The 12839-nt window shown below is 43.7% G+C and overlaps 2 protein-coding genes across 7 annotated transcripts in view; one reads left to right on the forward strand and one right to left on the reverse strand.

The window, feature by feature from the left end:
* STK10 (serine/threonine kinase 10) overlaps positions 1-4257 on the reverse strand; it is a 94385-nt gene extending 90128 nt beyond the window's left edge. Inside the window, exon 1 of the mRNA XM_023537144.1 lies at positions 3865-4257. Coding sequence (XP_023392912.1) covers positions 3865-4020 — 156 coding nt within the window. The 5' untranslated portion in view covers positions 4021-4257. The remainder of the gene's footprint in view (positions 1-3864) is intronic.
* A 178-nt stretch (positions 4258-4435) lies between these two features.
* EFCAB9 (EF-hand calcium binding domain 9) overlaps positions 4436-12839 on the forward strand; it is a 12844-nt gene continuing 4440 nt past the window's right edge. The window contains exons 1-2 of one of the 6 annotated variants that reach the window (XM_023537163.1): positions 4436-5130; positions 7654-7842. In XM_023537163.1, coding sequence (XP_023392931.1) covers positions 7707-7842 — 136 coding nt within the window. In that variant the 5' untranslated portion in view covers positions 4436-5130; positions 7654-7706. Of the gene's footprint in view, positions 5131-7340; positions 7843-10353; positions 10524-12839 lie in introns of those variants that run through there. The other 5 variants (XM_023537162.1, XM_011370968.2, XM_023537165.1 and 2 more) reach the window with 5 other exon arrangements.

Raw genomic sequence — 12839 nt, forward strand, 5'->3', positions numbered from 1 at the left:
TCGCGCCTCGCTGTCCACCTGGTTTACCCATCCCTCTTTCCACCCCCGCAACCCTCCCCAGAAGCACTCCACAGGTCTTTTTTACAGTACAGTGCCATATTTATTGTCATACTTTTGTATTTTTTATCTGCACGATTTGTGTAAAACTGCGCAACTGTGTTTTTAGGTTGTCTTTTTTTTCAGATGGGCTCCCGATGACGTTTCTGAGTGTCATGCCCTTAGCCCCACTCTTCTAACAAGGCCTCTGGTTTTACTGCGTGATTTTCACAGCTCAGGATCAGTAGGTCGCATGTTCACATGACAGCAGAGTGACAGTATTATGTAAGTGCCCAGCACAGCACCTGACACATGATAAGCGCTGAATCAATTTTAACTTAATAGTAAAGGGAGAGAAAGAGAAATTACTTAAACATCTAATAAGATCAAGATCAAGGGGGCGCTGAGCCTTCCCAGACCGTCCCTGTGACGTATTTAGAATAATATAGGAAGAGGCCTTAGGAATAAAAGATAGCATTAAAAAAAATACTGTAGGTGTAGATGATTACGATCCTGCATTAGAAAAATCTTCTTTTCACTATAAAAATCAATAAAGTCTGGAAGGAAATACACCAAAATGTCAACAGCAATTGATGGGACTTAGATTGTTTTAATTAAAAAAACGCTTTTTTGCAAACTCATAAACCTGTTAAAAGCTTGAAGACAACATAAGATCAAAACCAATACAGTTTTCAAGCAGCAGAAAAATCCCCTCAGCCTGCTAAGCCAGCACTTCGTGTTGTCACACTCCTCGTCCGTGTTAGCCACGTGAGTGTAGACCTGTTTCACGTGCTAAGATAGCAAGCACACCCGCTGGAGGAGGCTTTTTTCCTACTCAACATGGTATCAAACGCTTCCTCCCCTTTCTCCTTTGTTTTCAGAATAAAGAGTATTTTTAAGGGTAAGAATTTTGAAACAATGTAGCTTATGACCTTTACTTTGTATCTAGTGATGAACTAGAAATGACTACCTTCTGAAATCAATTTGCAATTGCATAAGGATTAGGGAAGAATAAGCTTGACTTTGCTCAGAAATCAATCCTACCTTGTTTTTTTCTCCTGAGGCTTGACTGATGGCTTATCAAGACGAGGAGGAAGGGGGCTTCATATCTTGAAACTGTTAATGTTTAGGCTTTGAGCCTCTGCAAGACTCTCATCAGGAAATCTGCCATCAGAGTCTTCTCCTGACCAGCATCCAACAAATTGGGATTTCTAAGGCTTTGAATGCCAGGAAAGTCCTCAGGAAGGCCTTATCCCCCAGGCTGCCAGGACCTGCTGGTTCTAGAAAAGCGACAGGAGATGGTGCTGGCCATCACCTCCCCAGCTCACAGCCAACTGGTTCCCCAGGTGCCATGTCAAGATGCAAGTTCTGGCACCAGCCATGAAACCTAGATGGAACGTGTGACCTGTACTGCCACGGTGGCCATGCCAGAGAACAATAAAGTGGGAAGGAGTTATGGTCTCTCATTAGAGTCTTTAGTAAAGCGACACCTGCTTCAACTTCAACTATAAGGGGCTGAGTAAGCAGCACTTCTCCAGGGCAGGACGCCTGAGTGACAGGGATTTCTGACCCAGGATGGGTCTTCCTTAGCTAGCAACTAAGGAAAGTGTAACACTGAAGCCCAGAGCCTTGAGTTCTAGTTCCTTCCTCTCCCTGGGCCCCACTGTCCCCACACGCAACACGAGGTTGGGCTGGATCAGAGGGTCACACACAGAGGCCAGGCAGGTAACATAATAAATTATCCAGGTGTATCATCCAGCACACAGCTCTCTCGGTCCAGCTTTCTCTTGTCTTGATTCTGAGAAAAACAACATGGGGCTGGAGATACAGGGGAGGCAGCCAGCTCACAGCTTTGAGAACTGGACTCATCATCAGTAGACGTTTTAGACAAAATAACTTGTGAATCAGATGAGTTCCTTTGTAGGAAGCTTCCAAAGTAGCAGGAGAGGTTCACAAGGCTAGAAGAGGAGGAAATGACAACCGAAACTTACAAGGGGCAACGTCACCAGCACAAAAGCCAAGTCAGGCATTTAGGTTGGAAAGAAAATGAACGAGGACACGAAGCCAGGATACACTGGGGGGAGAGGGACAAGACTGCCATTGAGAGCCACCCCTCAGGGAAAACACATCACGCACAGACAACAGCATGCACCAAAAACACCAAATGAAAGTTCTGGAAAACGTGGAGGACGCGGTGAGTTGACCAAGGGACCAGCTGCCCTCCCGGCGGTCAGAGCACATTTGGAAGTGCAAGCTATGTCCTGGGAGGGCGAGGACACCGGCAGGATGCTTACTTATGGGAAGCCGCGAGGCCGAGGACAGCTTCCTGGTGCCACTAGGAAAATGATGCAGCTCTGAGAAAGGTAAAGATGTGCCTTGGAAAGACGGTGCCTGTGACCCTCCAACACACGCAGAACCCTCAGGCAGAGAAGGGCAAAGCAAGGTGGCCTGAGAGCCACGGGTGGGAGCGACATAGAGGCCCCGAATAGTACAGAGGTCCTGCTACAGAGTTCTGCCCCTCCGACCACAGAACCTTTGCTCCGGTGGGGGTTCCACCCTGGAACAGGAAGTGGCAGCTCAGAGGGGAGGTAGTAAGGTAACAAAACAGACACCACATGGGCCTAGTTGGCCTCAAAATTGCCTCTAGAACAGTGTTTGTCAAATTCTGATGTGCTTATTAGCAATCACCTGGAGATCTTGTTAAAATGCACTATAAATTGGTAGGTCTAGGGTGGGGCCTGAGATTCTGCATTTCTAACAAGCTCCCTGGTGATGCTAATGCTGCCTGCCAGTCCAGGCACCACACATCAGTGGCTAGCCACTAGACCACCTTTCAAGGCAAAGAGAGCAAGTCCTGAGGGGCATTGGGAGAGGGGAGGAGGGGACCCAAAAAAGCCCTTTCTGGGGTCCAGCCTCCTAAAAGGGCAATCCTGGGGTCAGAGTGCTCTGCAAGCTACAGGAGTCCCAAGGAGGGTGGTGTGGCCTGGAAGGAGGCGCCCTCCTGGCGGATTCTCTCAGTAACGGGTTTCCTGGGAAAAGGAGATCAGAGAAAGGGTGGAGTCCAGCCCGAAGCGTCTGGGTCCCCACACAACTCTGCCTCTCGAAACTGGTTCACAGGAGCAGGAACCAGACTGCAAACGTGCCTAGAATTAATCAGCTGGGCCCGGACCACCCCCTCCACAAAAGCTCTCCGCTGGGTATGACTCTAGGGGAAAGGTGGCTGCAGGCTGGGAGACTCCCCAGCTGTGAGTCATCCACAGAATCAAATCTGACCTCCTCGGGGCAGTATTCACGAGGCCCTGCCCTCGCCCTCCGCCCAGCCCCATGCCCACCTTTCCAAGCCTAACTCGTCACTCTAGGGCAAACCCCTCCACCTTTTCTGTCCCCGGCTCATCTTCAGGTGTGTCTCCAACTCCACAGGTCCTAACCCTTCCAGGCGCAGCCTAGTCTCTCTGTCCATCGCCCCGGCATTCTCACGCATGTGCGTGCGCGCTCTTAAAAAGTCTGCCCAGTATCACCGGATACCTCGGTGGCCCTCGCGGATGCTAACTAAGGTCCTATAAGCGCCCCTTTGTCTCCCCCTGCGGCGCCGAGCGCAGTGACAGACGCACAGGAAGTGCTCAGAAACGGAGCTGGGGGTGGGGGGCAGCGCGCGGGGGCTCAGCCCGGCTAGGCGAGGTTCCCCCCACCCCCCAAAGAACAAGGGGCACCAGGACAGGAACCTGGAACCCCGAGTTCGGGGCCAGGCAGCTCCTCTGCGCCCTCCCGAGTCGTGGTCCCGAGTAACCGGAGCCGGCGCCCCGGGCCACCCACCCCCAGCGCTCTCACCTTGTAAACCTTGCCGAAGGCGCCGTCACCCAGTTCGCCCACGATCTCCCACACTTCGTTGGGGTCCACGTCCCGGCGGACGTGCTCATATTCGCGGGACTTTCTCTTCTCGAAGGTAGACAGGCGCAGGATGCGGCGGAAATTGGCGAAAGCCATGGCTGGGGGCGCGCGAGCCGAGGGCGAGGTGGCGCCGGCTCGGGACGAGGCTCGGGCGGCCGCGAGGAGGAGGGGCTGCAGGACGCCGCGGCGCTCGGGGATTCTCCCCAGACCCGCCTACCCCGCAGCCCGTCCCCGGTCAAGTGCGCCCGGGGCTGCGCGCCGCGGGAGCACCCGGAACCGCTCGGGCGGCCACGGACCCCGCCCCAGCTCCGGCCGGTGCCCCGGGAACCCTCCCCAGCGCCCGACGCACACGCGCAGCGCCCCACGCCCTGCCCGCGAGCCCCGGGACGCGTTCTGGGACTCGGCTCCGCGCCCGCCCACCGGCCCGGCTCCACCTGCCGCTCCCCGGCAGCGCCCGCAGCCCCCCTAATTGGCTGCGGGCGCTCCCCGGCCCCGCCCGTCGCCGCAGGGCACTCTGGAAAGTGTAGTCCCCTGCGCGCCGCGCGCCCGCGAGCCCAGGGCGGGGCTTTGGAGAGCTGAGGGGACCTCTTGACGGGCTGTCCCGAACCCGAGAGGTCAGCCGCGCCGCGGGGCTCCCCAACTTCTATGGGAACGAGAGGGGAAGCGAACTGGCTTTCCGCGCGCGCCCGCCGATTGTTGTCCGAGGGCCAATGAGGTGGAGCGACATCAAACGCTGACTCTGCCCCGCAACTACACCGCGCGGCTGCTCCGCGAGCCCCCACTTTTCAGGTGGGGACGCGCGGCAGGCAAGGGCTCCAGCCCCGGGCGAGGAATCCTGCCCGCGGATCCGGCGCGGGCTCCTCGGCGCGGTGCTGCCTCCTGCTGCACGAAATGCTGCGCCCTTGCGGCCGCCGCCCGTCCCCGGAGCCCCCGCTTCCCGGCCGTTTCCTGCTTCCCAGGGGCTCCCTCGCCGGCCGGGATCAGAGAGCTGGGGGAAGTGCTGCTTTGGGACCTATCACATCCTTCAGGATGGATCTTCAGATATGTTTGTATATTGAATAAAAAGTTTCCGATTCTTAATTTCCCAATTTAAAATATGAGCTCATTACAGATTAAAACTAAAATCTTCTCTGACCACCATCATCCTCGATCCTGGTTGACTCGCTTCGCTGCCACTTACCTGCTTGTGTCCTGTACATACAGCAGGTAAATGGGGGTTGTTTTGTTAGACTCTCCACTTTTACGGGGCCACAGGCTTTCTTTTGCCCCATATCCCCCCTACCCCAACACACACACCAGCCCCTTTCAATGAAACCCTCTAGGCTTCTGATTCCTTCTTCAGCTTTTCAATGCTGCAATGATCTCATCCCTCAAGTCGTTAGTGAGGAATTTTATCCACGTAACATAGCCTATCACATTACTAAAATCAGAACCGCTCTGAAACAGGTTATAGAACAGAAATTATTTGTCCTTGATGGTTTTGAGAAACCTCCCCATAAAACCATCTGAGTCAGGTATCTTTTCTTAGCATTTCATCATTGATTACTTTCTGGTTATTGGTTATAGGTATTGAATGATTCACATTTTTAACTCCTTTAGTCAACTTTCCTAAAAGAATTATTCTATTTCTCTAAATCTGTTCAAGATAATGCACTAGCCACATGTGGCCATTAAGCACTCGAAATGTAACTTGTCCAAACTGATATATGCTGTAAGTATAAAATATACACGCGGTTTCAGAGTATAAAAAAGAGATTTATGATTTTACTTATCTGTGGAATCAAAAAAACCTGAACTCATAGGAACAGAGAGTACATTGGTTGCCAGGGGTGGGAAAATGGGTGAAGGTGGTCAGAGGGGACGAACTTCCACTTATAAGATGGTAAGTCTTGGGCATCTAATATACAACGCGGTGACTCTACTTAGCAAAACTGCACTGTGTACTTGAAAGTTGCTAAAAGAATAAATCTTGAAAGTTCTCACCACAGGAAACAAAATAGTAAAAACCTGAGGTAACAGATGTGTTAACTAGCCTTATTGTGGTAATCATTTCACAGTATATACATGTGTCAAATTATCACACTGTACACCTTAAACTTATACAATGTTATGTCATTTATATCTCAATAAAGCTGGAAAAAAGATTGTAAAAGGATTTTTTTAATATTTTGATTACAAATTGAAATATTTTAGATACATTGGGTTAAATAAAATGTTTTCAAAACTAATTTTACTTTTTTTAAATGTAGCCATTAGAAAATTTAAAATTACATGTGACATGTCTGTGGCTCACGTTATGTATTTATTGGATAAAGCTAATTTAATTTTCAAATTATTGGCATAGAAGTTGTATACAGTAGTCTTATATGCATATCAATTTCTCCCATATGATAGTTTCCTTTCTCATTCTTAATATTTAAAATCTTTTTTTCTCCTTATCACACTTGCCAAAACTTTTGTTTTTATTGGTCTTTTCCTAAAACCAGCTTTCACTCTAGATCTAACTACTAGTTTATAGAAAGTAGAGGAGACAGAGGAACATGTTAACCCATTGGAGATAAAATCTGCAAAAACAGACTGTTTTCCTCTACATGACAATCTGGACTCTTTAACAATTAAATTACATGAAAAATAAAGGACAGGAAGGCAGAACCTCAAGATACTTGTGAAAACAGTCTAAATGTAGTAATTGGTCTGTTTGGGGTCCTGACTTGAATTCACCTATTGGAAAATTTTTAAGGTATAGAAATGTCTAATCACTGTTGCCAACTATAATTAAAATTCAAATTTAAAAAATGTTAAGAAACAATTAAGGAAATTTGAATGCTGACTGGATATTTGATAACATTAGGAAATGATTGTTGTTCATTTTTAGGTGTAACAATAGTATGTGATTATGTATTTTTTTTAAAAAGTCACTTTGAACTATATACTCAAATATTTAGATGGAAAGTCATGTCAGAGATTTGCTTCAAAACAATCTAGTGATGGTGGTGGTGGGTGGGGGGGAATAGAGATGAAACAAGATCGGCCCCGAGATGATCATTTTTGAAGCTGGCTGATGATTACATGTAGGTCTATTATACTAATTTACTTTAGGATATGTTTTAAATTTTCCATTATGAAGAACATAAAAGAAAAAAAGGTCCCGATTATACTAACCAAGTTTGCTTTGCTTTTCATTTCAACGATTTGTGCTTTGGTCTTTATAAAAAATTCTCTTCTTTGGTTTTATTTTACTTATTCTAGGTGGTCCTTGTAGTACTTTTTTGCGTATTTTTCATTTTTTCTTGTTTTCTAGTAAGTGCATTTAGGCTATAAATACTCCTCTAAGAACCACTTTGGCCGCATAGCGTAAGTTTTCATGTGTATATTCTCTTGTTCATTTCCAAACAGGTTGTGATTTGTTTAGAACTTGTTATATTTTAGTGACAGAGAAATAATCCAGTTATCAAGAGATTGAGGACAATAAACGTCTACAGCAAAGCTGAAGAACTAGGAGGAAGCTGTTGTAATACAATTTTTTCAACTACAGCTGACATTCAATATTAGTTTTAGGTGTACAGCATAGTGGTCAGACATTTATATAAGTTACAAAGTGACCCTCCCTTTAGCCATTATTAATTTTTCATTGACTGTTTTCTATGTTTTGTTTTGTTTTGTTTTTAAACCTAGGAAGACCTTTCCTACCAAAGCTTCTCTTTATCCAACATTCTAATTCCGAGGCAGAATTCTCTATTCCCTTTCAGGTTGCTAGAGTCTTTGGCTTAAAGAGCACCCAGATGAAGCTGAAAGAAGGGTCGTTTCTGTGGTACCTCTACCTGGACAAACTATACTGCTTATTATCCGTGAGGAACGTGAAGGCCCTGGTGGAGTATTTTCACCTTCTTGATGTTCACCACAACAACACGTTGAATGGTCAGTACCTTCAGAAATGTTTCCTCTGAGTCATTACCCCCCAACACACACACCAGCCCCTTTCAATGAAACCCTCTAGGCTTCTGATTCCTTCTTCAGCTTTTCAATGCTGCAATGATCTCATCCCTCAAGTCGTTAGTGAGGAATTTTATCCACGTAACATAGCCTATCACATTACTAAAATCAGAACCGCTCTGAAACAGGTTATAGAACAGAAATTATTTGTCCTTGATGGTTTTGAGAAACCTCCCCATAAAACCATCTGAGTCAGGTATCTTTTCTTAGCATTTCATCATTGATTACTTTCTGGTTATTGGTTATAGGTATTGAATGATTCACATTTTTAACTCCTTTAGTCAACTTTCCTAAAAGAATTATTCTATTTCTCTAAATCTGTTCAAGATAATGCACTAGCCACATGTGGCCATTAAGCACTCGAAATGTAACTTGTCCAAACTGATATATGCTGTAAGTATAAAATATACACGCGGTTTCAGAGTATAAAAAAGAGATTTATGATTTTACTTATCTGTGGAATCAAAAAAACCTGAACTCATAGGAACAGAGAGTACATTGGTTGCCAGGGGTGGGAAAATGGGTGAAGGTGGTCAGAGGGGACGAACTTCCACTTATAAGATGGTAAGTCTTGGGCATCTAATATACAACGCGGTGACTCTACTTAGCAAAACTGCACTGTGTACTTGAAAGTTGCTAAAAGAATAAATCTTGAAAGTTCTCACCACAGGAAACAAAATAGTAAAAACCTGAGGTAACAGATGTGTTAACTAGCCTTATTGTGGTAATCATTTCACAGTATATACATGTGTCAAATTATCACACTGTACACCTTAAACTTATACAATGTTATGTCATTTATATCTCAATAAAGCTGGAAAAAAGATTGTAAAAGGATTTTTTTAATATTTTGATTACAAATTGAAATATTTTAGATACATTGGGTTAAATAAAATGTTTTCAAAACTAATTTTACTTTTTTTAAATGTAGCCATTAGAAAATTTAAAATTACATGTGACATGTCTGTGGCTCACGTTATGTATTTATTGGATAAAGCTAATTTAATTTTCAAATTATTGGCATAGAAGTTGTATACAGTAGTCTTATATGCATATCAATTTCTCCCATATGATAGTTTCCTTTCTCATTCTTAATATTTAAAATCTTTTTTTCTCCTTATCACACTTGCCAAAACTTTTGTTTTTATTGGTCTTTTCCTAAAACCAGCTTTCACTCTAGATCTAACTACTAGTTTATAGAAAGTAGAGGAGACAGAGGAACATGTTAACCCATTGGAGATAAAATCTGCAAAAACAGACTGTTTTCCTCTACATGACAATCTGGACTCTTTAACAATTAAATTACATGAAAAATAAAGGACAGGAAGGCAGAACCTCAAGATACTTGTGAAAACAGTCTAAATGTAGTAATTGGTCTGTTTGGGGTCCTGACTTGAATTCACCTATTGGAAAATTTTTAAGGTATAGAAATGTCTAATCACTGTTGCCAACTATAATTAAAATTCAAATTTAAAAAATGTTAAGAAACAATTAAGGAAATTTGAATGCTGACTGGATATTTGATAACATTAGGAAATGATTGTTGTTCATTTTTAGGTGTAACAATAGTATGTGATTATGTATTTTTTTTAAAAAGTCACTTTGAACTATATACTCAAATATTTAGATGGAAAGTCATGTCAGAGATTTGCTTCAAAACAATCTAGTGATGGTGGTGGTGGGTGGGGGGGAATAGAGATGAAACAAGATCGGCCCCGAGATGATCATTTTTGAAGCTGGCTGATGATTACATGTAGGTCTATTATACTAATTTACTTTAGGATATGTTTTAAATTTTCCATTATGAAGAACATAAAAGAAAAAAAGGTCCCGATTATACTAACCAAGTTTGCTTTGCTTTTCATTTCAACGATTTGTGCTTTGGTCTTTATAAAAAATTCTCTTCTTTGGTTTTATTTTACTTCTTCTAGGTGGTCCTTGTAGTACTTTTTTTGTGTATTTTTCATTTTTTCTTGTTTTATAGTAAGTGCATTTAGGCTATAAATACTCCTCTAAGAACCACTTTGGCCGCACAGCATAAGTTTTCATGTGTGTATTCTCCTGTTCATTTCCAAACAGGCTGTGAATTGTTTAGAACTTGTTATATTTTAGTGACAGAGAAATAATCCAGTTATCAAGAGATTGAGGACAATAAACGTCTACAGCAAAGCTGAAGAACTAGGAGGAAGCTGTTGTAATACAATTTTTTCAACTACAGCTGACATTCAATATTAGTTTTAGGTGTACAGCATAGTGGTCAGACATTTATATAAGTTACAAAGTGACCCTCCCTTTAGCCATTATTAATTTTTCATTGACTGTTTTCTATGTTTTGTTTTGTTTTGTTTTGTTTTTAAACCTAGGAAGACCTTTCCTACCAAAGCTTCTCTTTATCCAACATTCTAATTCTGAGGCAGAATTCTCTATTCCCTTTCAGGTTGCTAGAGTCTTTGGCTTAAAGAGCACCCAGATGAAGCTGAAAGAAGGGTCGTTTCTGTGGTACCTCTACCTGGACAAACTATACTGCTTATTATCCGTGAGGAACGTGAAGGCCCTGGTGGAGTATTTTCACCTTCTTGATGTTCACCACAACAACACGTTGAATGGTCAGTACCTTCAGAAATGTTTCCTCTGAGTCATTACCTGGTTTTTAATCACCAACTGAGACCTGAGGCTGTTCAGTAAGGAGAATAACATTTCTGACCTAGGAAGACCAGGTGCTATAGGCATAAAAAATTAAAAATAAGGGATTGTAAGCTGACAAGGTCCTTGCAATCTGTGAGGTCAACCAAGGGTTGCCTCGCCTAAAAAATAAATAGATAAGATTGCTGGCTCTGGGGTTAAATCCTGGCTCCACCCATTATTCTTTGGTGATTTGGAGAACACATCATCACCCTCCTTAAGTCTCATTTTCTTCATCTGTAAATGAGGATTCTAATAATGGAGTCCATCTCATACTTGGGAAAAAAAATTAAATGAGATAATGTATGGAAAATTCTTAGCCCATCGTAAGGACTTAATGTTTGTTATTAGAATTATTCCTGGGGGCTGAGCCCCACTCCGGCGTTAACCCTGAAGACCCCCCTCAGCCAAGACTTCTCTTTTTTCAAATGAGAAGTGTGAATCAGATAGATGAGCTGCAAGATCTCTTCTAATTCTTGGTACTTATGACTGACCAAAAAGTATGGATGATCTCAACCTTGCTTTTGAATGCACAAACTAACAGAAGACCAATTAAAATACTTCGGTTTTTTTTTTTTTGGGGGGGGGGACTGGGTATAAATAAGGTATCCTATCCATCCATTGTGACCTGAGAGACATAAATGTCATTTGTGAATAAGGGGTTTCTTCCATAAAGATTTTTAAGAGTTCATTCAATCTTTAAAAACTAAGACACCATTTTCTCACCATTTCATGCCTGTTTTTCTCTTTACGTATAGATTTACACAGGGTATGACACCAAATCTTTGTAATAACCCGGCCATAGATAAGGCAACTGTAGGGCTCCTAACCATAAAGAGAAAAAAAAGCTGGAACTGAAAGCCACAGCTTTCTGACTCCAAAACCCACACCCTGAGTCTCACCGGAATGTTTGCGAAGAAGAGTCTGGTCTCCCTAGTAACAGAATCACCCCCTGATGATGCAATCAATACCCAAGAGGTAGTCGTGCTCATGTCTTCTGGTCACCAAGGGATTGGAGAGTGACCTGAAAAGGCAAAGGCACAGCCTGAAGCTTTTTTGCCTTCCAGGGAGGCTCCATGACTTAAAGCCTTAGGGACCTGAGTAGGCCAGAGCCAGCTGGTTAAAAACAGTATTTGTTACGTAGCTACTAAGTCCACACTAAAACATTTCTCAAAGAGCGACTACACAAACGTCACTGTGCATATGTGACATGGTGTGCGGTCCCCACATGCTCAGACCTGGTGGGGCATACAGAAGGAACATCAAGAAACCACCAGAAGTCCCCACATCATGACATTGTGACAATTGGTTCACTGTGCTCTTAGCTAGCTTTAACTGGGACTCCAAACTACATGGATGTTTTATGTATTTAGTGGAGCCATATCTTATGCAGGAGATAGCTTCCGTAACTAGCGGGCAAAGGGAAAGCACGTATAGACAAAGTTACACATGAAAATTTCTTAAGCAACTATGGGCAATTAGTATATACAACTGTATGAATGTTTTCTTCACATTTGTTTCTTCCATCCTATGAGACAGATGATTAGTAAGTGGAATTTCAGGTAAAACCTTCCCTGTCCTTTAAATCACAGTATTTTTTCTTCTTAGTATACGACTGACTGCATTAACTAATGCCCTTTTCACCATGGGAAGAGCAAGGCTGTAGAGTCAGGCAGACCACATTTAGATCCCAGCTCTGCCACTCAAAGCCTGGTCACAGCAGCCACATCTCCTAGGAGCTTGTTAGAAATGCAGACTCAGTCCCAAGCCAGATTTCCTGAATCAGAGCCTGCATTTTTACAAGATCCTCAAGTAATCAGTATACCTATTACAGTTCAAGCAGCATTAAAACAGACTAGTTACTATCCAAGGCGCATTATAAAATGGTGTGATGCCGCTTTCTCTGAAGGGTTGTGGCATTTAAAGTGCCTAGCACTTAAGGTGCTCAATAACAATTGTTTCTTTTCTCATAGCCAAATGCATTCACTTTAATCCAAGCATGAGGAATACTGAGACGTTCGTAGAAGAGAAACGATTTTTTAATTTCTCGTTTTCACCATTATTTCTACAAGTGAAAACCCCAGGTGAAATGTCAGCTTCTCCAAGTTTCCTCAGTCCCTAGTGAGAATTAAGCTTCTTTCTTCCAGGTACGACAGCGGTCCCCAACCTTTTTGGCACCAAGGACCAGTGTTCCTATGAGAATCTAACGCCTGATGATCTGAAGTGGAGCTGAGGCGGTG

This window comes from Pteropus vampyrus, unplaced genomic scaffold (genome assembly GCF_000151845.1).
Source record: "Pteropus vampyrus isolate Shadow unplaced genomic scaffold, Pvam_2.0 Scaffold179, whole genome shotgun sequence".
Classification (NCBI taxonomy): domain Eukaryota; kingdom Metazoa; phylum Chordata; class Mammalia; order Chiroptera; family Pteropodidae; genus Pteropus; species Pteropus vampyrus.